The 26,626-nt window shown below is 34.8% G+C and overlaps 1 protein-coding gene across 2 annotated transcripts in view; it reads right to left on the reverse strand.

Annotated features, from left to right (window-relative positions):
- Positions 1 to 247: 247 nt before the first annotated feature.
- Positions 248 to 26,626, reverse strand: part of LOC149168513 (glucan endo-1,3-beta-glucosidase 8-like) — a 31,972-nt gene continuing 5,593 nt past the window's right edge. Inside the window, exons 1-2 of one of the 2 annotated variants that reach the window (XM_089428280.1) lie at positions 11,236 to 11,852; positions 248 to 1,631 (exon numbers count right to left, since the gene is read on the reverse strand). In XM_089428280.1, the coding sequence (XP_089284406.1) occupies positions 521 to 1,631; positions 11,236 to 11,558 (1,434 nt within the window). In that variant the 5' untranslated portion in view covers positions 11,559 to 11,852 and the 3' untranslated portion in view covers positions 248 to 520. Of the gene's footprint in view, positions 1,632 to 11,235; positions 11,853 to 26,626 lie in introns of those variants that run through there. The other variant, XM_089428279.1, reaches the window with a different exon arrangement.

A 26,626-nucleotide genomic window follows, 5' to 3' on the forward strand; every position in this document is an offset into this window, starting at 1 on the left:
CCAGAAAAGGGAGCAACAGAATATGAGCATTTTCATCCTAAAGTTATCCAAAAGGAACAAGCAATGGGACAATATCCATTGCAGAAACTTAATTGGGAAACTGATGCAAACTTATTACCTTTACATTATCTCACCCAATATAAGAGATAACAACCATCAGGAATGAGATGGTAAGGCATTCAAGAAAGATGAGAGATCATAGCACTGTTCCTAAGAATAGTAATCGACTCCACAGGAAAATGGCGGGTGAATTAAAAACCTGTTAATTTTGTAGATTCCAACAGAAATTCAAGTACTACTGGTGTTCACATGGCATCAAAATTTTGTAAAAATATCCACAGTGAGGACCTTAAGGTGATGGTGCTTGCAGATTGTTTATTCCTGGAGCTAGACAATGTTACAAAAACTGCACGTTCCCCATGTAAGAATGTTCTCCGAGTAAGAGAACTATAGCAAAGCATTCAAAGAAAAGCTGCTGGCATCCATATATCAAAGAATGTATTGATAACTCTAGAAAGTATTATAAAACTGACAAAAGTACAACTGCCACAGCCCCAGCAACAGAAATGAGAGAATATAGGTAACTATTCATAGTATTGCTTGCTGCACTAACTGCTATTTGGATCTCAAATTTACAGGTCCCTTGTGATGGGTCATTCTCAGTTACGATGGCCAAATTAGAAAACCCACAATCACCATTCTGCTGATTGTTCACCTGATAGTACGAGTTAAATGCATATGATGCATTGCCTTGATAATCCAAGTTGTTGCATGATGATCCAAATCCCAAAGCAGTGCAATCACCATGTGTACAAGCATAGGTAATACTATCAGGTAACTGAGTCAACACTGAAGGGCTTGCACTTGGATTGAACACACACCATCTTCTAGGCAAATATTTAACACCCTTGGCAGAAACCAGTGCCGTGTTCTGTGTTTGCCCTGACAGATCGAGTGCATATTTGGGTGTCCCATCATACTGGAAAATGCCCCAATGCCTTTCAAAGTTACCTGGTGCTATACTTTTTGCATCTTCATCAACAAGACTAAATAGATAAGTTTCAATGTTTTGAGGTCGCAATGGTGTGCCGCGACCATTCATTATATGCTTCAAAAGGCCCTGATTAAAGCGCTGTGCATAATTGATGTTTGCATTTTTATCACCATCTGTAGGCCAACCAACTTCTCCCACAAGGACAGGCAAATCAGGGAACCCTGCCCTCTTTAAAGCCCAAAAGAGTGTATCAAGAGCCGCATCAAACACATTTGTATATTGGATATTTCCATCAATCACTGGCTGGCCAGTACCATCAAAAAAGGCAAAATCCACAGGAAAGTTTTCATTAGTGTACAAACTTAGAAATGGGTAGATATTAACTGTAAAAGGTGCACCATTGCTAGCCAGAAACTGACAAATCTGTATCATGAGATCATTAATATCTGGCCTGAATTGTCCCTCGGATGGTGTATCTCCCTGATACACATCTGCATTAAGAGGTACTGTTGCCTTAATATTTTTTAACCCTGCTTTGTTCAGAGCATTCTGGATATTTTGAAGAGCCGGAAAAGTATACTGTATAAAAGTACCATTGTATGCTTTAAGGAAAGGCTCATTTCCAACTGCAACATACCTGCACATGGCAAGGCAGAAATCAAGTTTTACAAAGGCGAAGTTGGTACATGACTAGTGTCAAAGCCATCTGGAACCTGATGTCTAACAGAGAATCCTTCTGCTACATATGCAAAGTCTTGAATCATAATCATAAGTCTACCATCCATGAGCCAGTATAAGCCCTAGAAGAAGAAAAAAAAAGAACAAAAGAAAGAGGAGTACATGCCAGGGGGCCACCTTGCCTCGGTAAACAAAGGTTTTATTTTTCACTGATATCATCTATAGACACAAATATTGGAAAATTTGACATTAGAAAGTAAGCTGCTCCTCAATTTTTATATGCCATTACTTTGTTTCTCATGATGCAGAGAAGACGTTTTAGTGTAGATGAAACAACCATTTTTATAATATTAGACACATGCGAAAGTTTATTAAGTTATGAATTTGTATGTGACAACACCCTACAACATGCAAAAGATGGTTTGATGCAGAAACAAGAAAAGGGACAAGTCACAGAGAGAGGAAGCGGGAAGGCAGAAAAAATAGTTCTGAATGAAATTCTACTGATATAACACAGCGGGAATTGACAGTATTTCTCATTCTACAGGAGAGTCCATTCATTTCTTGTAGGTCCATCAAAGCATCTTGTTTCTTGTTTCTGCATCTTGTTTCTGCATTTTAGAAATGACAAAGCCATCTGCACCCAGATATCTATATGAACAAATTAGCAGACAAAAAGTAGCAGTGGTTCACTATCTACTATCGAATGACCAGTTTGGGAGTCCCTGTCAGAAGATATTGGCATTCCAGACATACATAAGTAGTTACAGAATAAGTTGATAAATACCCCTCGTGTAAAGCTGTTTAAAGGGGCATATATCACTTGGAACACTAGATTGCTTCCAGTCATCTGCAATATTTCACTGAATGGCCATTGGATCACATTAGACTGTATAAAGTTTAAACAAGTCAGGCTAGTAACTAGATCAGCTGGATGAGGATCTAAAATAAGAATTGTCAATTAAGCGTGACTCCCATCCAAACATGGATTCACTAAAGAATTGTGAATGCAAAGATGTTATAAAAGTCTTTGGATTGTTTGTTCTTCCCTATGCAGAATTACTGTTTGACATGACACCAGCCATGTCCATTAACTTGGTAACATTATTAGTTATCATTCAAAACCCACAGAATGCATGAATTTTTTTCCAAATGATGTGCACAGGCACTTTCTGTCATAATATTTTTTATCATACACTGTTCAGTGTTAGACATCAAGTTTTCATGCAACTAAGTGTGTCAATATGGAAAGTCACGAGGTTCAATCTTCAAAAGTTTCAATGACCAAAAAGTGTTTTCCTGTTGGATGTTTTACAAGCATAGTATCATTGAATTCATTTATTTTATCTTACAGATCAACATGTGTTCTAACTTCTAACTTCTAACCTGATACACTAGTAGATCAGAAGAAAGGAGATGATGCATAATGTGGACTAAATCATATATGAAGACAAGATATACAGGATAAGAAAGCTGAGTGCTGAACTTGCTGCTATGACATTAACGCTTAAACACCTTGCATTTTAAGATTTTACACCTTTCTGTTGTATGCTTCTTTGTTTTGCCTTTCACTTTAGAGCACATTCACATTGTCTATTGATGGACAAGTACACAAGCATCAAAATACAACAAAAACTAGCCAGTTGTGATGTGCAAGACAAAGAAAATAATAAAAGGTTAAAATTTTCCTCAACCGTTGTTCATATTTATCTTCTCAATCAAATTCTTAATGAAATGAAAAGCCCTTCAGTTCCAGAACCCTAAAACCCTTGAAAATCCAGTGATAAATTCAATCCCACCACTGTCCTGATCATGGCCATGTTTTCAATGGGGCCTAAAAACATGTATAGGCATATTTATAGAATCCTGTATGGTATAATCAATGAAAAAGAAATTGTTTTGGAGAGCCGGGTTCAAACTTCCAGTCAAACCCAGTAGGTTTGACCGAAATTCATCGAGTCCATGTTGACTCAGCCAACAACTATAAGAGAGAACAATTATTCCTTTGTACTGTAACTGTGTCTTCAGAGGTCGAAGGATTTGGAGTTCATTAAGAGACAAAATACTTGTGTTTTCTCAAGAGTTTTCAACCATTTGGAGATTAAAAATTTAAAAATCACTGGAAAGTACAGAGACTGCATTTCAGACCATGTGACCCAGCCATCTGTTAACCTTCCTTGAGTAACGGATGTAGATTTGATTTCCTATGCTAAAGCACGGCAGTAGAATTAAACTCTAAATTCTTTCTTTAACAGAGCATAATGGATGAAACCTGAGAATGTAAAATCAGTTTACGTAACTTTAAATCTAGAGGTTTAAAAGCATCAACACATAAAATTCACACCATTTGTGCAATACTTATCTTCATGAAAACAGTAGATTGATCACCTGAAGAAAATTCACCACCCAGCAATTCGCTCTTTCTTAAGCTGAACCACCCCCAAGCTAAAGGCCATGCTGCCATGGTGCGATGAGGACATCTCTGAGGGTCAGTCCATGAATCTGAACAAGGTATGCAGCAGTAATGGTCTCTTGGAGACACAAGGAAAGACGCAAACTAGCCAAATGAAAACCCTGCTGGCCATGCCCAGATCAGAGTAGAGCAATCATAGCTCAGTCTATCTGCAAAAAGGCATTTCTATCAACAGTATCAGGTACCCTCTGCAGCTCAGGTGTGTTAGAGCTCCAAGTTCCTCAAACCAACTCAAGTACGTTAGAGCTCCACATTCTATCTAGTACACCAAAAGGTTGGGACTAGTGCTTACTGTTCTAGGGAAAGTCTGTGCTTTTATTCCTCATCATTCATCCTCCAGCCTATAAATCCCAAGGCTGATGTAAGTAAATCTCTTCAGGAACGTTTATAGATCAGGTATGTTAGAAGCCAAAGTTCCACACAAAAAAGATATGCACGTGGAGGAGAAGTGACAGGGATGCAAAAGGTAAGAAGAAGCCTTCCCTTCCTGAAATGGCATATTTATATTTCCATATTAGGGTTCCAAAAGAGAATGAAACAAGAGATCTTGAAACTTATCACATTCGCTACCCTGCCTCACTCTATTCCTTACGCAAAAGGTTCATTCGCATATTATTACTATGCACATGGGATTTTGCCCTTTAAACATTGTATCATATCCCCTTTTTATGTACTTGGGTTTTTATCCTTTAACGCAATACACCATATGTCCTTTTCATGCATGTGCTTTTTCAGAACATTTATTTTCGAATAAAGCCTAAAGGGGCATTTTCACTTGGCATCCAACTAGTCGAATACAACATAACAAGACATTAATATATTCGCATGGGCAATATCATATACTGGTGGTACCAGAAAGGGGCATTACAGACCATAGCTTTGTTTGGACAACATATTTTTACAAGGGAAGCACAATGGGAAATAAATTCAGCATTAGAAATGCCCTAGAACAAAACTATCGAAGGTATTTTGTTTATTTTGTACATGTGAGTTTATAGATTTATCATGAAATGGAAAATTCTTGAATTTCCCTTCTGAAAGTTTGATTATCTTATGTCTTATCATTTATGGTATGTATATTTCCACAGTCAGTATTGTTGAGAACTTCTGGAAACCTGTGTATTTTGTTCGTGAACATTTCACCCATCTTATGTCTTCATTTATATGTCGAGTTGAGCTGAGTCAGTGTTGCTAATTTGTTTTCGACTAGTCGTGTGACATTTGGGTATTATGTCACTAGGATTCACAACATACTTTTTGTAGTTGTGATTCAAACCTTGTATATTTGTCATCGATCTTGCAATGTTAAAGGTGTTGAGAACTTCTGGAAACCTGTGTATTTTGTTCATGAACACTTCACCCATCTTATGTCTTCATTTATATGTTGAGTTGAGCTGAGTCACCGTGTTGACTCTCAATGATGGGTTTGCCAATTTGTTTTCGACTAGTAGTGTAACATTTGGGTATTATGTCACTAGGATTCACAACATACTTTTGTAGTCGTGATTCGAACCTTGTATATTTGTCATTGATCTTGCATTGTTAAAGGTCCACTTACCGTATGAAGTATCAAAGTAGCACTTAAACACATTATTGTGCAGCCCTTATACACTTGGCAGGTAATGAACCATCTTTAGCTTTACCTGCTACCAATGACTTCATTCCCCAACCGCACCAGTATGCCCCAATATACGTATGTTTGCATGGGCGTATCATTTTTGCATATGAATTCACGTCTAACTATATCCTACTCTTCTCTTTCTCTGTCACTTTCTATGATCTTTGTTCATCCTCCATTCATCACATAAGTTTGGGGATAAAGCTCACATGGATTTCAACCTGAAAAACAGTATTACCAAGGGTTCTCACACTGAGAATGGCGGTGACCAAACTTGAACCCAAATTCTTAAATCTGTGATGCCCAATATGCACCATAAAAACCCAACTCCACAGTGGCACTAGGTATATTACCAATCCTATGAACAGTCATTGGAAATTTACCAGATTGACTGCAAAATCATAACAACCAACATGTTTGTAATATTCCACTGGTACAGTGCCACAACTGCACCTGGTAAAACCCAAGTTCACAATATGCTGCAAATTTTTCCCTATTTAAGGCCTCCAATAATGAAATGGAGACGAGGTAATTATCAAGTATGTCCCATTGACCTCTTCTAATTGTTCCATGTGGCATGACCACTGCTAAGTTTTAATTGTGGCATGATTTACACAACCATTCCTGATTAATTGCGGATGCAGTAACCTGGAGCATTTGATTATTTACACAGGCATTCCTAGAAGTCACGTATCAAATCATAAATGGCTTGGCTTGACAAGTTGACAAACATAGGATGTGTTAGAAAAATATTCACCAAAGCAGGCAGTGTGAATTAGAAGGTATGGAGGAAACAAAAGAGACCTTAAAAGGCTACCCAGTTCTCATAAGCCAGTATTTTCATGTCAAACTGTTTCTTTTCCCCTAGTTAGTTGTTCAAGGATTTTGCGATGTATTATAAAAATCAGTCCTCCTGGTCAGGACCAAAGGTTGGATTCAAAACATTCAAACAATGATAGAGGATAATCCAACGGCTGATGACTTTCAAAGGTTTTGGATGGTACATCTTATTACCCACCCCTTGAAGCTTCAGTTGGACAAAAGTGACCGTCTGATTTTGTTCAGATATCTATACAACCTCCTAACTCCTTTACTAAGAGTACCAGACAAGATGATACCTGATAGGAACATTCAGTGAGAAAGAGAGAGTGTTAGATGCCCTGGGCTTTCTTAATTCCAATACATGTCTTGTCACCATTTTCTTCACTATCATAATAGATAGAGTGGCCTGAAATGTTAGAATAGAATCGAGATATATTGTATGGCTACACAGCCTCTTGAATAGTTTCAAAAGTCATTTTCCTAAATATTGCCCAAGTCCGGGTAGGGCAGGCTCATGTCTTCAGATGGCACTCTTCAAAAGATTTAGGAAGATTTTACAGTGGTTGGATATCGGTAGTAGACCTCTTGTTAGGCCATAGCCATTTTAGTTTAGATATGTGTTTTGCTTTTTAACTATTACTTTCATTTAACCTTTAGGCTTTCAGACTTAGCCTAGGTTGAAGTTCCCTTATACTGTCTTGTTTAACATACACTTACTGTATCTTCCACTCCCACTAACTGTTTCTAATCTCCTCGGAACATCAACATGCAATTCTTTTCTCTCCCTGAAATTAACTTTGTGATTCCTTTTTCCTCATCTTAGCCATAAGTTCTCTGCAGAGAAGGAATTTGTTCTGAAGAATGTCATTTTGCTGGTCAGAAATCAGAGAATCACCACACTGATCCTAAGACAGGAAGAATCTTAGGGAATTCGGGACATTTACTTAAAATTGGCAACATTTCAAGAATTTACTTAGGTCAAAGGCTCATATTCAACGAGGTTATATAGCTAACAATCATTTTGGCTTTGTAAGCATACTTAAAGTCTCAAATAGCCTGGTCAAAGGGCAATAGCTTGAGTGGTAGCTAGCGAGTTTACTTCCCCCTCCACCTGGGTTCTATTCTCTGGAGACATGTTAGCCTGTGTGGAAAAATTTTGATGTTGAAAAATTTGAATATCTTGATTTAGAGGTGAATATAAGCCTGAAGGGGTAGGAAAATTTGAATATCTTGATTTAGAGGTGAATAGTGGCAGCTGTTGTGATTTGATCCGAGATCTTGACCAGAACAGTTTTCCGAAGTTACCGATGTACAAGTTACTGAAAAAAAATAGTCTCAAATATCCTGAAAATCAGTGAAGCAAACCTGTTAATTCAGAGATCATATTTAAACGAGTTTAAGGAAACTTCTAAAGTTCCCTCCCGAAGAATTGGTAGAAGCATAGATTGACTTGTTGGAATATGCAAGTGCCATATACAGATTTTCAATAAAACTAAATATTATATGTAAACCAGAAAAATCTGAAGACCTAAAAAATGTAAATTGTCGTTGAAGAGTTTTTCTTCCAGGACAACGTTGCAATGTAATATGTCTTTGTTATGGAATTGCTCATAAAACAAGGTCGCCAGAAAGAAATTATTACTGAATATGATATCATTTTTCTATTTTATCAAGAACCATTAACGAGACTCTACAAATTGTTGAAGTTTACTCGTTTGGTGCAACAATTGGAGTACATATGAAATTAAAAACTGGTCAGACCATTTATTGTTCACTGTTTTGAGCCTTGACTAATATAATTCTAACGTGAATTTGAGATTTGCAGCAACAATTGATAAATTACTGAGCTCTGTTTTTGGCATGTGGTTTGCCCCTTGCTTCTTGTAAGTACACGATAACCTTTATCATGTAAAATTCATCCCTACACTCATTGAGTGATCTTTGGGGCACTCGCTCAGTTAGGAGCCAAGACAGCTTGGCCTTGTAGTAAATGCCTTTCAGAGCACAGGGGAAGAGTCCAGAATGTGCTAAGGTTGTTCTAGGATGTATCAAACAACAGAAATTGGAAAGGTTATACAGGTCAATATATGCCTACAAATTTGATATTAAAAATGACAGGTCACCATGAACAATCAAGTCATAAGAGACCTTTCAGATAAAAGTCTCAAGTTGTTGGGTTGATCAAACATTCTAAAATTAGTTTGTAGTCACAACCTGGTAAAGTCTGTCCAGAGGATTTGATCACTTAATCCAAACAATTTTAGTATCTCCTACTTCCCCATTTGCCTTCGCACAAAACATAAATACAAAAAGATAGGCAGATAACAAGCTAGCCAAAGAGGCTAAACCTAACTGTGTGAATGAAGTCAAATGGAGTGGTTTCACGGGCACATATCTTCAAAGTAATGAAAAGATCGAGGGTTACATGAGACCGGTCAAAAGCAAAGCCAGGCTGCAAAACAGAAAACTACTTTGCTGTGAAAGAATTGCCAGGAAAATAACAGGTTATTGCTAAACCCTGAATGTAATTGTGAAGCCACCTGCATAGGTGTAAAACACACAAACCTTGAAAACATCTGAGAAGCCTAGGGTCACGTCCAATCAAACAAGTACAGCCAAGCTGTATAAAAGCAAACTACTCTACGATAAAGAATTCTGTGTAAAACAACAGCCTAAGTGAGCTGCTATTAAAGAAGTAGGAACAGAAACAAGTATGTTTAACCCTAAATTTTGGTCCAAAACAAATAGGATTAAAGACGTGGTGCACAGCTCTGTAATCCTAGCATGTGACTTGAATATGTTTTTTAAGCTCCTAAAGACAAGAGGAACCATAGGGTGCATGAAAATGGGAAGTCCCCGCTGATGCAACTGCACACTACGTATATTAACTTTAGTTTTGTGACCAGTGAAGTTATTGTTGACTCTACCTTATCTTCTCTTGGAACGGAAGTGCATTTCTGGACAATGTAATTTCAATGTAGCTCTGCCATATTTTTGATACTTTAAACTTATTGTCAAATCTTGCCAAATGTATGTTTTAACTTTTAAGTACTTTTCCAACCAAATGGCATGGAGCAAACAGAATCAAACATTTTGGTTATGTAACTTCCCATTTACAATTGGCTACAAACAGGTGGTTATGCATTCAAGTGAGACTAGAGCACCCAAGGCAACTTATAGGATGAATTTACAAATATTCATGACTCTTTTTTTGAATTAGCAAAGCTCAAATGTAATGTTTTGCTTATGCAGTTTGGGATTTTGGGCCAAAACAAATAGGATTAAAGAGATGGTGCACAGCTCTGTAATCCTAGCTTGTGACTTGAATATGTTTTTTAAGCTCCTCATGACAAGAGGAACCATAGGGTACAAGACAATGGGAAGTCCCCGCTAATGCAACTGCACACTAAGTAGATTACCTTTAGTTTTGTGACCATTTAAGTTATTGTTAACTCTACCTTATCTTCTCTTGGAACGGAAGTGCATTTCTGGACAACATAATTTAATGTAGCTCTGCCATATTTTTGATACTTTACTTTAAACTTATTGTCAAATCTTGCCAAATGTATGTTTTAACTTTTAAGTATTTTGCAACCAAATGGCATGGAGCAAACAGAATCAAACATTTTGGTGATGTAACTTCCCACTTACAATTGGCTACAAACAGATGGTTATGCATTCAAGTGAGACTAGAGCCCCCAAGGCAACTTAGAAGACGAATTTACAAATATTCATGACTCTTTTTTTGAATTAGCAAAGCTCAAATGTAATGCCTTGCTTATGCAGTTAGCGAGGTTTGCACTAGCTGTTTATGAAATTCCAATTAGCATGGTCTAGCAGCTTACAATTTCAGTTATAGTCATCCCACTAACTTTGGGCACTTTCCAAATCACACTCCCTTAAGGCAATCAATAATATCGGCTAAGACAGAGTTGAATGATAAACGTCATTTAGTCCACCCATATTTTCCTTGAAAAGTAGGGAGATCTCATATGTAGGGATCTTCGCTCATGTGTCAAAAGTGTGGTGGGATCACTATATACACTTACAGACTGGGGGTTATATGGCCTGGTCTCACATTATGCAATAACATTGGCACCCCAACAACTTGCATGCAATAGATTGGAGTAGATTATGCAGTCTTCACTTATTGCATATCCCATGACTTTGCCTTGTTGGAAAAAAAGTCCACCTTAGGATGTCCATTCATGGCAAGCTGGATAGCATTTCCAAATAGATTATAACACATTACTTGCAAAACAAAGAGGATAGGAGGCTAAATAAACTTCTTTACTCAATGACTTTTGCTCTTCTTTTTTTCAAAATAAGATAGTGAAGCTCCCCCATATTTATTATGTACCTGCCACCCAGGTTCTCCTTGCAGCGTGAAAGCTCTGCACCAGTGGTTTACAAATTCTTCATCATGACAGTCTACCCATTTACGATTTTGCTCCGGAAGGTCCTAGTGCATTGGGCACCTTTCAAATCACCCTCCCCATCAGGATCCAACAATGAATGAGATTCTCATCATTATTGGTTGTGGTGCATCTCTCAGTTGTTATTACCTCCTAAGCTCTCTAGGCAGTACCATGGAAATGCAAATTTAGACACATAAAAAAGATAGCAAACAAGAAGAAAAACTCGGCATACCCGATATCCACTCCACCGTCCAAGTTAAATTCAGTGACATTCGTTTCAACCCAGTTGGCAGCATCTTTTGTACTAGTGGCCATCACCTGCAACTGGTCATTAGGAATTCCCACCATAACCTGAATCCCACTGTTGGCCAAGGCTTTCATTGTGTGCTCATCTGCATCGAACAGCTTCACCTTCGTTATGCCATTGTCCTTGAGCATCTCCACCACTGCGTCAGGTGGCAGTGGATGCGAGGCCTGCGTACCCCAATTCACTCCCAGTCCTTGCACCCAGCCCACCAATACAAACATCACCAAAACCCAAAACAAGAACGTCATCCTTGTCACAGTTCCAGGACTTGGTGAGGGCCACAACAAACCCAACCAACAGCAACAGCAACGCTTCCCCTTGGTACTTGGACTTCTAAATACTGTGATAAAGAATGAAAATGACGAGGAATGATGGTTGCTTTCCCTTGAGCTGAAGTTGGGACTGTTGGGCACATAGAATACTTTTAAGAGAAGATGAAGAAGATAAGTATAAATGTATAAGGCGGGTTCCCGAGACCCAGACGAACCAGATGACTGGCCTAGCTTGTCAAGAAGAGGCAACCGTATGCCGGCATTCGAAATCCGCCAGACTCAGTTCGAACTCCGAACTTTAGAAAGCCCCAAGGAACTGCAATCCGAGCGTCTCAATGATGTACAGATTCCATGATGAAATTCACCTCGTAAAACGCTCTTCTCTGTCAAAACTTTTTTCCTTCTTCATGCCTATGCACGAACAGCCTATATTCCCTCGACAACTTTAACAGCGCCGTTAAGTTAATTTTGTCGCCTTCAGTCTTTGTTTAGCATTTAATCAAACATTTTATATTCTTTCGTTTGTATATACTCTGATTCCCTAGGTTGCGGTTAATGCTTCTTGAATATTTCTCCCAAGGTCATTAAACCTGGTCTCGCCATTTTCACCGTGATTTTTTTAGATTATTTGGGGTTGGAATTGCGAAAAATTTAAGATTGAAATTTTAATTTGTGTTATTTAAATTGATTTTTTAATTGTATATATATGTATTACTTTCAAAAAAGTTAGGGTATTTGGATTGTGTAGGGTTTTTTATCAACTTTGTGATTTCAATAAAAATTTTCGGGATTTTAGAGAAATTAGACTGGAAAAATTTCCAAAAAATCAAACTAAAGACAACTATTAGAATGTGATGGTTAGGTTTGGAATCTGATGTGATATGTAAATTATTATTTTTTAACATCGGGAAAATCTATTATAATTTACTTGTCAAACTAGTCAATGAGAACTGTGATTTTTGGTTGCTCTCTATGAATGTAGGTTTGATTCATCATCATTATTTGAGGAAAATCACTTCATCTAGAATGACCCTTTGGTGGTCTGTAAGGGAGCAAGATTTCAGTTATCCCACATGCCTTTGGGTCTTGGGTTGTTAACATGTGTCCTTATGTCGAAAGAAGAGGAGCTCTTAGCCAAGTAAAAAGCAATTTTAAGGCGTGTAAAATACAAAATATAAAATGTAAAGCATAGCGACTCATTTGATAGAAATAAATTAATGTATCTATAATGTAAAGTTAACATACTATTGTTTCCTTAATATGTTATTTCTTTATATGTTATTATAGCATAGTCTAATTAGGCATAAATTTCGCCTCGAAAACCATGAAAATTTGGGCACTTTTTTGATAAAACCTGTCCAAATTTTTGAAAATCTACTTACCATTGTCAAGTTTCAAGATTTTAGGTGACCGAAGGGTTTTTGATGGTGTTGAATCCATTTCCACCATTAAAAATAGAATTCATGGACTCCTACAATGATATTTTTTGTAAAAAATAATTGGATTATGGGAATTTTTTGTCATCCCAAACTTTAGACATTACCTATTATTATTGGTATAATAATCAACCTAGAGCCATCTTAATTCCAGATCTACTAAAAAATATAAATATTTTTTAGAATGAAAACAAAAATTAATTTCTCTTAACATATAATAAATTCAAAATCTAAATAAATCTAAATTAAATAAAAATAAACAAACAAATATTTTATATTATTTTAATGGCAAACATATGTATATAGTTAACCTACTTACCATTGAATATGATGCTTCTTCACAACGGCCACATGATGTTGTCCTCATGTTTGCCTTAGCGATTCAGTAAATTAAAGCCAAAAGTATTCTATCTTTTTCTTTATGAGATTTACTTTTACTTCTTTATGAGTTTAAGATCTCGAGAATTACTTCTTTTATTTTTGAGATTTACTTCTTTCGGTCTATCTGCTGGTTTAAGATCTCGAGAATTACTTCTTTTCAAGAATTCGTGAAGTATTTGAAAAATAAAAAATTAAATACTTGTTGGTGTAGTTTAATAAAGTGTTTTTTTCTTTAAGTATGTGATATAATAATTGATGAGATTGTAATGTTTTAAAATTTATTGCTATTGAATTTTTTTAATTATCATTACTTTCGTTTTAACTTAATTTTGTATTATATTAAAAAATTATATTTTTAAAATGTTATTATTCATTAATATAGGTATTAAAATGTCTTTAATATTTTGTTATGGTTTTTGAATATTGTTTTAATAATTTTATTGTGATTTATGGATATTTTACTGTTGAATAATTAATAATTAATATTATTATAATTTTGTTGTCAATTAATGTTATTAGCTGTTGTCAAGTTTTATTAGCACAATCAGTTGAAGATGGGTTTTGTTAGCCGCGATCCAGGATCAACCGTCACGGGGTGAGGTGGTTGTCCTTGTGTTAGGGGGAGGAGACATGCTAAAAAATCCAGTGAACTTATGGTTGATGTGGCCCACATTGTGTGCGATCCCCACGTGACTAGGATGGATTAGATGCCCTTGGGTCACAGTTTCTCAAGCTACAAGTCAATCATTGAGGATCACAGACAACTTGACAAACAAACAAAAAATATTATTAGTTGTTGGAATAATCACTCACAACCAAATAGGGGAGTGTTGAGCGGGGCGAGGGTTGGATGACTGGAACCCTAGTCATCACAACCTTCCTTTTGGCGCTACCTTGCCCTGTATCTTTCATCGCTTCGATAACCTACTCAACATTGCTTTGACTATCATTGGAAACTGCAGTCAATAGTGGTATTGCTTAGTTTCGTTGCTTGTTCATGGCTCTCCAAGTGTTGGGGAGTGGGGCGAGAATTTAGGGGGGGAGAGGGATTGACGGGTGGAACCCTAGTCGCTGCAACACTCGTTTTTGTGTTGCATTGCCTTGTTTTTTTCTATTGTTTCACAGGTCTATTCGTCGATGCTTTGTTCATGGTTTCCCTGCTTATGGCTTGACGTAGCTCTGTTCGTGGCTCGGCCCATTTCATGGCTCATGTGTGGTACTATCATGTTGTCGCATCTTCTTGGCCTGGTGTCATTTGTTTCTGCAAACTAGTTCGTTTTTGGATTGGTTTTGTGAATGTTCTTTAATGTTTGCTATTGGGTTTTATGTAACCCTGTGGTTTTGTATGTGAACCTTTAGGCTTAGTTTTTTTGCAAATGATTGTTTTAGGTCGAGTATGTTTTCTCTGTTGGGGGTTTATTGGAGCTCTAAATGATCTAGTGAAGTCCCCAGTAATGTGCTCTCTAAAACGTATATGCAAAATGTAAATTTTTTTTGTTTTGTATCAATATAGTTATGGCTTTTTTACAGGAAAAAATAATATTATTAGTTATTATGATTTGATATATACTGACTCATTATTATTATTATTATTATTTAATAAACCTACATTAAATCTATAGAAAACTACTAGTCAAAGTTATATGATCATAAGAGGAGATTTAATTAGATTCAAATTGACATTACTTCAAATTAATTCATTTATATTTTTTTTATAGCATCTTATTTTTATCTTTTGTAAAATGTTATTTTATGTTGGCATAGTCAAATAGATGATGAAATAGTACAATGCAATTTTTACTAAAATTGTAATTTATTATTGTTTAAAATAAACTTTTAAATACATAAAAGACTCACCACTCTAAAAAGTTTATGAAACACTCTATCTTTACCACTTAAGAGTTAAACTTAGTATTTTTACAAATCTCTATAAAATTTTAGATAAAACTAAAAAGAAAAAAATTTAAAAAAAAACATATTATCTATTAATTAAACTATAAATTTTATTTTTAATAATACATTTTGTAAATCCTTCCGAAAATATACACATATATCCTTGTGAAAATAAACCCATATATATATATATATATATATATATATATATATATATTATTCAAAACAATTAAGTTACATTTACCTTTATCTAAATTATAACACATTAGAATTTTAAAAATTCAACACCTTAATTGTGTTTTTTTTATTATTATTTTTTTTTTTGCTTGTTAAGACTAACCTACGCACCCACGGGGATTTGAACCTATCGCAAGGAGTGCTTTAACAGCTCACACATTCACTGTCAATCCAAAACCAGTGAGCGTGTTTTTTTTTATTATTATTTAATCGAATTGCAAATTAAATTAAATAAAAAAATAAATACTTTTAAACATAAAGTAGTGTTTTGACATTATAGATAATGAAAGTATAAATATGTTAAGTGTGTGGTTATGTTCCGATATGGCTCCCCATATGATTTGGCCCCGTTTTACAACTAAACTAACGTAACGTAACCTACGCCTAAACCATAGAACGTTAAAAGTACAGGGCGTTATAATAATGAGCCTCCTCTGCTACTTTTTGTCTTCATTGGTGTCATATCAGGTTGAAAGTATGAACCAATCCCCTCTTATACTTATAATATTCCCCTCCCACTTCATGCTTTTGCCACGTCGGACAATTCGTTACAAGTTGCCATATTCCGGATACAGTCATCTCCTATGTAGAGTGGACGTAAGCCTACCGGTAACTCATGGCTGTGTGTATAGTACGTGGAAAGAAAGAAAAAGTTGCGAGACGCCCACCCCGAAACCCCACCCCCACCCGGAAAAGGGAATGGAAAGCACGCGAAGAAGAGGATAAAGATTTCTACATTGTTTATTTATTTATAATGATTTGATGATAAAATACGATTAAAAAATTCAAGTCATTTCGTATTATTAATATATAAAATATGGTTTATTCTCGAACCTCCAATTGGTTGCTTTTATGGATAGAGATGCTTCGACAATGAGCCATATTTTTATTATTTCCCTTCCCTGTTTCATAAATGTGAAAGCGAATTCCACTAATAAAGCATACTCTTCTCAATTTCTTCACAATTGCTGCCAACATAAATTCTCACCTAATCTTCCAAAAAATATATTTTTTTATAACATATATAAATTCCCTTCCGTATTATTATTATAATATATGTCATTGATTCTTATTTATATAAATATATATATATATATAATACTCTTATTTATTTATTTATTTACATATTAAAATACTCTTATAATTAATTTAAATAAATATAAGTATTTTTTTCATGAACTAATTTAAAAATATATATATATATATATATATATATAAAAAGCGATCAATTGACTATGAATCAAACCTAAACCTAAACCTAAACTTCGACTTTGAAGCGGAGAGATTTAATTGATTAAAGTCTAAAACAAAATCTTCATAATTCCCCATGCACATTCTTCTCAAGTTTGCTTTGAATCCCGTGACACTAATCATTCATTTCTCTGTCTTAGTTGTAAAATTGTATGAAATTATATATAATATTTTGTGTTTTTAAAATGAGAAATATAAGATAGTTTTGTAAGGGAATGAATACTCGAAGATAGTTTCATGGTAACATACGACGTTGATATAGTATAGTATAGTGGGCACATATAAATGACGGATAATAATCCTTGCCCCCGGAGGGACAAGCGGCTTCGCACCTTGACTTTCAATCTCCCCTGGGAACGGACACTATGTTGGACACTTGACTCAAGACCATTCGTCATCAGCAACAGTTGTTCAATACTTAAATTTTTGTATTTTTGAGATGTTACAATTCACTCATATAAAAACTTAGAGTTCGTGTTATATTATATATAGAATTTGGATAAAGAAAATTATGAGTATCATTGAGATTTTTCTTTTCATTCGGTAAAAAAGGCTTTTGAATTTCTTTTAATAATTGTGATAGGGTAATTTAGTCTTTGTTATTTAAGGTAGAAGGTAAAAAATATGTTTTGAGAAAATTTAATAAAAATTATCATTTATATTGGTCAATACTAGATTAATAGTGTTTAAGAGCTAAATCAAATCTTATAGTCTTGCTTTGGCAATAACTAATAAGCTGATATATGAAGTGGATAAGTTAATTGTTTGCTTAGGCACAAGGACTTGTATAAATTTTGGTGGGTAGTAACCATTAATAAGTCTACACATTTACAATTTTTCTTCTACATAAGAGTTATAGAAAACATAAACAATGGCGGAAAGGACTTGCTTAGATTATGGTGGGAAATAATTGATAGTAAATACGTTATTTACCTAAGTATGAGCTCTTTTCAAGGATGTTATTTTTGGATGTTTTTATTTCAAAGATTTAGAATAAAAAATCATTATACAAATATCTAAAAATCATGCATGGATAATGCAACCATATCCATAAATTATGGCATAAAATATGTGAGGAAGTTATCCATATGGCATTATATTGTGCAAAGGCTGCAAATGTTTGAAAAATAGTTTTTTTAACAATATTGAAAATAAATATTTATTTTTCAAAGTTAAACATTACAAGTTGTATTGGTCAATGCTAAATTAATAGTGGCATGGATTATTGCTTTGGCAAGGACTCATCACACTTCAATGGCACTTGTGCAAGTGATATTTTTTAATTAAATTGGAAAGCAAAAATGTATAACTAACTTTAAGATAAATCTCAACTTTCTATTTTAACTACTACTAAAAATAGTCCATGGAGTTTGAATCCCACCATCCACCTAATAATTGTTAATAATTAAATTATAATTATTTAAACATCTACATAATTAAAAATCATATTTAAAAAATTGAAGTTACAGTTTTCCCCCAGTAAATATTACACTTTTGTAATCAAGATTTGCATAATTTTACAATTAATAAAAAATGGATGGCGAAGGAAAAACTCCATGGACATCTTATCTTGGATCATGGAAAAAGTGTTGAGCATGTCATCTTCCAAAATATTTACACACTACTTCCCAGGATTAAGGTCGTCCCTCCAAAGGAAAAAGGAACCTAATTAAAACCAAGGATATTAACTTTTCCAAAGACATCAAGTTTGAAGATTAACCTTGAAAAGTATGAGATATATTACAATATGCAAGGGGATCCACTTCTTTCTCAAGAGATAGAGTAAGGGAAATGGATACAAGACTTTCCTCTCCTTTCCTCTTCGAAGAAGGTCATGAGAGTTGATGTCCCTCTCTGTGGAAAATAAAGACATCATGAAAATAATACTTTTGGTTGAAATACGGAATTGGGTTTTCCTTAGAATTTTACTATTAGAGTCATGGTTAGTTATTATGGTTTCTTGGAAATTTGAGAGTTATTTAATGAATATAAAAAAATTGTACATTAGCTATCTCAATTTAATATTGTAAGTGTATATTCAATTATATTCATATAAACACTTATATTTTTATTTTTAATGTGATTTGAAAATTTAAAAAAAAAAGGATTTCCTATAAACACTTATATTTTTACTTTTAATGTGTTTTGAAAATTTAAAATTGATTTTTATTTATAATAGAATAGAAATTGTGATTTTTTTCCTTAGGGAAAAAATGGATGCTTATTTGGCAATGCCAGTGTTATGTAAGATGAGATAGATTTTTAGGGTCTAATATTCCCAAGTAGGCTAATTTTCCATGTTTTTTGCAAAAAATGATTCCCCAATTTCCATCTTTTTCTAAAAGTTATTCGCCCAAATTTAATAGTATAAAATTATTTTACCTAAAGAATCGTCAAAATTTTATATAGAGTATTATAAAACTATTATAGATCTGATTTTTTTTTATAAAAATATCCACAAACATTTTATAATTTGCATATTAGGGATTAGTAAGATTTGCCAATGCTTCTAAACCTTAAGATAACACTCCATCCTTAAAATTCTCTCTCATTATGTGTTTGAACTTTAACCATGGACCTATGCCATGGACCCAAAATTTTGTCAGATTTCTGATGATAACAACATTAGAAAAATGGATATAATAATTTGGACTAGGGTGAAATTCCATTAAGTAGAGGGTGTGTCTGTGCATATGTGTGTGTGTGTGTATAAAAAGATGCTCCATTATGTAGAGGGTGTGTGTGCACATATTTATATATATATGTAGATATATAAACACACACCCTAAGTGACCCTACTAGATTTGACCATATGACCTATTTCCTTCTTGTCAATAATATATATTGGGTTGTGAGTTGACCTTGTATGTTACAATATTTGTGTGCCCACACACATTGTAATCAAATAAAAATTGTGAATTTTTTCGTAGGAAGAAAGAATTGGATCAATGTCTACTTGGCATTGTCATTGTAGTGTAAGACGAGAGATATTTATTGTCTAAAATGACTAGTCAATTAATGGAACAATATATGCATGATTTAAAACACTATAAAAAAAAAATTCTTTCTTGCAAAAATTAGATGAAGGAAAAATAAAATTCAAAGAGTGCATAGCTCCAAACCATTTAAGAATTTTTCTTAAAGACCATCAAAACACCCAAGGGCATGGAGAAACTATGTATAAGAACTTTAACCCATAGAACGATCCTAAACATCCTTTTTTTTAATTTGTTATCTAAATTTGCCCAAAAATAGAGTAATTTTTAACAATGATGATAATTATATTACAAAAACAAATAAAGTAAGTTGGACTTGGGTGGAATTCCATTTTGTAGAAGGTATGTGCATGTGTGTAGATATATAGATATAACTTCATGGGAATCTATTAGACTTGATCCTATGATTTATGTTTGTTTTGTCAATGATATTTTGGGTTATATGCCAAATGGTAGACGTTTCGCACTAGAAAGCATTTGCTAACTAGTATTGGGGTTATATTCAGGTCTGAAACTTAGTTAACTTGCCTAGTGTGCTTGTGGATAATTGTGTTAAGCTCAAGAGTATAGAGGTAATCTCTCGAACTCAACTTATGGCCTCCTCGATCGCAAATACTCTCCTATTAAAAAATGAAAAATAAAATAAAATAAAACCTATCTTAAATTATAAATTAACCTTTTATTTATATATATGCATTTATTTATTTTATAAATTCTTAAAATTAATATTCAAATATTTATTTATAAATATTATTATTTAATACGCGATATATATAAAACATTATAGAAATGTCTAATGTCATCTTATTTATCTTATAATATTTTAAAACCATTTTTCCTGTCTTGTAATAATATATTATAGTGGCATAGAAACCACTTTTATACCATTATATCTATAATATAATATTAGAGGAATAATTTATTTTATTAAAATATAAAAAACAACCTATTTTATATTAAAAAAAAAAACATCATATACTTCAGTAAAATATAAGATATATAGATAAAACAAATAAAATGAAAATCCCAAAACCATTTTAATTATATCTATGGAGAAGTGGAGAATCATTTTAATTATATCCATATAACTTTATATTTGTCGAATCTTTGTGGGTAGTTTCCTATCCTAGCCATTTTAAGTGGAGAATGAACTTTGATATATTTTGCAATTATATATATATATATATATATATATATATACATACATCAAAGAATGGAGAATCAAATGGGATGTCATTGCAATTATAACTTCTTCATATGAACTTGGATTTGAGTGTCATTTGCACCGTTAGTTTCAGAATGACAAGCTCTTTAATATAAAGTTGAGCTTGAAAAGATTCTGACACTTTGATTTTTGAGCATAATTCTGAGCACCTGATCATTCATCCCCAGCTGTGCCCCAGGTTAGGAATCTAACTAGAAACATCTTCCATGATTTCAGAGTCAGAGGAGGGTTCACTACATGAACATTTCAGCAATTTCCTAAGCTTGTTGATGGGATCTATTGTGGCTTTGAGGATCTCTACCCCCACCCCCATGCCTACATCGCATTCATTAGCACCCTATGCTTAGCCAATTACAGTAAACCCCATAAATAAGGCTCCTAGAATGCAACCCTCGAATAGAGGAAGTGTAATTGTTATACCAAGGATGTGTTATACTATTGATTACAAACCCCCTAAGAGAAAGCAAACTTGGATTAAGGTTTTGACACAATTGACATAGGAACTCTCTACACCCAATTGTCATGAGCCTTTGAGTGACTCTAGATTTCCACGACCACCCAAGATGGACATACACAGTAGAATAAACCCAATATAGACCTTTGGTTTTCAACAAACACAAAACTAGAGGAGCAAAGAAGCATCACAGAGAGATCCGAGTACAAAACAATTGAATTCTATTTAAAATAACATAGTTAACAGAAGAAGTCGTGATTGTTAACACATGAGCTGCATCATGCTTACTCCTCCAATAATTAGTCAAATTATCTTGTACAAGACCTTGGCTCAAGCAAATACATATTTTTCTAAGACTATACCAGACAGAGCTCAGAGAAATAATTTATGACGTTTAGAATTACCTTGCAATGATGAAGAAGCTCCCTTTCTTCATTTTCCATGGAAAGTGGATCACTTTGGATTGAATTGTCCTCGACCATAATTGGGCACTCGACTACGTTGTGATATCCTCCACGTCCCTCTTTATCGACAACCTTTCTCCTCTTCTCTAATTGCTTTCTCAAATTAGCCAGCCATGAATACCTTGAACTAGAAACCCCAGTATTCTTCACTGTAATTACCATTCAGGAGTACCAGTCCCTCTACAAAAATTGTTCCTATAATCTCTCCTGAGGTAGGGCATTAATCTTATGATGAGCAGGACGACCCTCTGACTCCTTATCTCCCTTGATTAGCACCTCTTGGTTACACTGCATGTTACATGTATGTAAATGACACTACATGCTTAAGCATGAGAGGGGGCACCCACACCACCCTCTTCATTAACTCACCTATCAAATAGGGGTGGTTGGCGCAACCCTCAAACCTTTGACTCCTCTCGATACTCACCCCCATCAGCGTCCAACCATTTGAATTATCATTCCTTAATATTTTTTAAATAACATATCTATATATATATATATATATATATATATATATATATATATATATATAGATAGATATATAATGATTATGTTTTTTTACACTATTAAGGTAAAGATAAAACAATTACATTAAATTGCTTTATTGATTATGATTGGATTACCATCACCTTTTCCAACAAATTGATACGAAAGGTCTAAAACACACACATCCCAACTTATTCATCCCATCACTAAATGAGAAGAATCTTAGCTTTAGGCTTAGGATTATGTTTGGAAAAGGGAGACTTATGCATAATTTTGAGGTGAGTTGAACTAGCATAAATCTATCTTAACTCCATATCCATCAAGTGTTAGAGAGGGATAAAATCACTTAAGATGCAAACTTTTCATAACGCTTTGCACTCTTAAGAGGTTTTGCACCTCCAATGATTTGATCCCTCAAGACACGTGAAAGATTTGGAGTAAGATGGATCTACACTTGATATGGTTTACTTAATAAGCCAAGGTTTATTGTTACATGTTTTTCTTTTTTTTAATGGATAGGTATTGTGTTTAAGTTGCATAATTAGTATGGATTTAGTTGAAATATCATCATGTTTATCCATTTCATATTGCATTTCATTGTGAATTTTGTTGTGTAATATAAATATAATTTACAGGGAATTGTGTTGCCTTTTCAATGACATTTTTTTTTCAAAAAATATTAAAATCATTAATGTGTCAAATTCACATTTAATTAAATTTGTATCCTTGTAAATTTCCAAAAAATTTAATATGTGGCCTTTGTTCCCAACACTTAATTGTAAAATAATAAATTTGCTCGGTGAAAGAATCATAGTTACTTGGTCAACAATTATGGTTTTGGTTGCCCATGGTTTTGTGCATGTGGATTACATGCACTAAAGTCTTGGATTACATGCACTAAAGTCTTTAAAGGAGCACTTCATTGTAATGTTTCAAGGATGTGAGCAGTAAAGGCTCACTTTATCAACTTGGTCGTGTTTTGGACAAGGGACATTAATAAAATATTATGTTAGTTGGTTTTTCCTTGGATTGTGTTTTTCCAAGGTAAGACTTACATGTTTTCTATTTGTTGTTGCCTTTTTTTGTTTATCTTTCTCAATAAATTTATATTTCTCTCTGATAATTTTACATGGTATCATAGCCAATTGTTGGCTTCAAGGGGACACCTCTTTTTCCAAGGGTTTATTTGGCCTAGTGGATGTGAGAGATGAAGACCAATGTTAGGTAGTGGTTGTCCGTTGTTCTACTAGAGATTGAAACGTTTTCTTGGATGAAGTTGTTAGGTCCCTATGCTACTAGTGTAACCCCTTATTGTGAATAGTGCGATCCCCTTATTGTATTATTGTGCCCATTTAGTCCCCATGTTGTTTTTATTATGCCTCATAGAAGCCCACTATTGTTATTGTTGTGCCCCTACAATATTATTGTTATGTAGGCTCTGATTGTATTGGGACCCCTTAGACTCCTATATATAGAAAGGAGGTCTTGTCATTTGTATCATCCAAGAATTATTCATTTGTTTAATGTAAAGGAGGTTTCCCCCTCGAAGAGGTTGATTTTGAAGTCGTTGATCTATCTTTTCTTCTATTTTGTGAGTTGGTTACGTAACAGAAGCAATTAAAACATTGCTTCAATGGGGTAAAAAGAGAAAAATCCCTTGTATTGGGGAGCTTATAATTAAGCGAACTAATCAACAAACACATGTTTGGAAGTGCCTAGTCAAAGCATGTGCGGGATAATATTTGAAGCTATTGTACATTCTAAGTGTGTCCTAGGTTACTCAAAATGACCCCTCTCCACGATGGTAAGCCCTAGCGAAAGGAAAGTTCATGAAATTGGGCATGGGTGGTGCAACATGAGTGTTGGCCTCAAATCCTAGGACCCGTCCAGTAGTGCATCCAACCAACCGAAGCAATCCACTCGTAGCACATCCAACCACGAGAAAACCTACCTATCCAATGCCTAGGGCCAGGAACCGCCCCGATAAAGCACAGAGGTAGCTATAAAGAAAGACAGTTGATCACCCAGCATCCCGACCAACGTCACTTCCTGTACTAGCTTACCTTCGCTCTCAGCCCCAGGTCCAGCAAAAGGGAATTATGTTTAAGCAGCACCAGTCGTAGTAGATCCAGATCCAGAGCGAGCCGAAGATTCATACCAATAGCCGTAAGCAACAAAAGTCGATCCAACCCCTCTCCTTATTAGTCGAGCGTGCTTACGCACCCTTGAAATGGTTCAATATATAAATATTCTTACATTCGTGAACGAGATTCTGTCTTTCAAGATCGATTTTGATAAACATAACCATTGTGACCCATGAGGTATTAAAGTCATTACGTGGGAGGCTTAAGATTGTTGGAAGAACAAGTGCAACCATTAAGTTTAGTGTTCCTACACAAATGGCATGCACCAAGTCTCCCTAATCAAGTATGGGCCACTACAAACAAACTTTAATTTGTGTAAAAGAGGAGAAATTGTTGTTGGCATAATTTATGGATACATGGTATTTCGTTCTAATCACTAGCATAAGCATGATGTCATGGATTGTGTACACTAGCAGGACGTGTTGGGGCTTGGGAATCGCATGGCTGTGGAGATGTTGATATCCATCAAGGTTTATTCAAACCATCATACCTAGTAGGGATGGAACACACATCATAGGATCAATTCCAAAGGTCAAAGAGGATAGTTTATGGTAGTTATGTATAATTTCTTCCAATCTATTTGTAGTAGCGAGATGAGGTGAACTAATATGGTTGCAAGAGGATTCCAAGGGACTGCTACTCTAGGATTGAAGGGATTAAAAAATGATAGAAGGAGGTCACTACTATGTGATTCAATACAATAACATATTGATTTATTTGGAACGAAATAATGTTGGACAAGCAAATGTACCCTAAAATAGTTTTTTGAAAGGAGAGGCCACACATCATGGAGGATAGTGGACATTGACCATACTTTTGAGTTTTTTGTTTGCTCCAAATATTTCAAATGATTTTCCATGGCAAGTGCACTGGAAAGGGCATTGCTAGATCTGTTGGATTAAGAAGTACAAGATGAGAAATAATCATGAGGAAATAATGGAGGAGATTTTTATTATCATTTGCTTTTATCATAGGAGGACATAGATATTGAGTTCATTCTAGGAGCAATTTTCGCACACAACGATGTGTGTGGATTTCACAGCCACGGATTGGATGTTTGAAATTTGTTGACGTTGATGTTGAAGATGTAAATTGAGTGGTGGTTCATGGGTTTACGTGCCATGGAAAATGATAACTAGAAATGTATCATAGGGTTATACAAAACACATGGTTCACTCAAGATTCAAAGTAGTGGTGGAGCTTATGTTGGACAAAGCACATAGAGAAGAGCATGAAAACAAAGGGGCAATGTGTGTACATGAGAAGATGGCCACAATGAGAAACTATACTGAGTTGGATGAGAGTTGGCCTCTCTCTTCTCAAATGGAAGGGATAGAGTCTCTTCAGTGCTTGTTGGAGAAAGATAGGACAATCCCTGATGGGGTTGTTAGTCCTGATGTGATGGATTTGTTGGGGGTTGTGCCCCCCTCCTCCCATGTGTACAGGATCAATTAAGAAGCATAGGTTGTTTGCAGCACCAACTAATGGATGCATGCAAGGTTACAGGGGGAGTCGCCTTCTTTAAATGACATTGTTTCAATGGGTTTTGGCATATGGAACGGTAAGAGTCAGTGATGTTGAGGGCAGGCCCTCTATCAACTTCATGTGTTGCTTCTTGGTCACTTAGATGGTCTGTTTTCTTACCTGGTTTGAAGTTTCATTGTTGAAGACATGTATTGGTGGTGATATTTTCTTTCAGGGGTCCGCCTCAATTTTATTAGTGTGCTAGTGAGCAAGCTTTGGTTTGTTTCTTATATAGTATTTCATTTTCTAATCTTGCATCTTGGGTTTAGTTGTTCCACTCATCTTTCATATATGTTTGTTCTGTCAGGGTTGATTCTCTAGCCCCTGAGGGTGTGTATTGGTTGTTGGGTTTCTTTTAATCTTAACCATAACCAAGTCGTGAATTATATAATCTTTTCTATTCATAGTAGAAGTGAGATTTTCTTGTTGAGTTTCATTCAACTATTTTTGGGTTGTTTGCTAGTTCATGGCACTACGTTGTTAGTGCTTTGTATCTTATTTTATGTGTTGAGTCAGTGCATAGGTAATTCATCCTTTTTTCTAGGGCACTGTA

Source organism: Pinus tabuliformis, chromosome 4_2 (genome assembly GCF_031772625.1).
Source record: "Pinus tabuliformis cultivar Carrire ecotype Pingquan chromosome 4_2, CPIR1, whole genome shotgun sequence".
In the NCBI taxonomy this organism is placed as follows: domain Eukaryota; kingdom Viridiplantae; phylum Streptophyta; class Pinopsida; order Pinales; family Pinaceae; genus Pinus; species Pinus tabuliformis.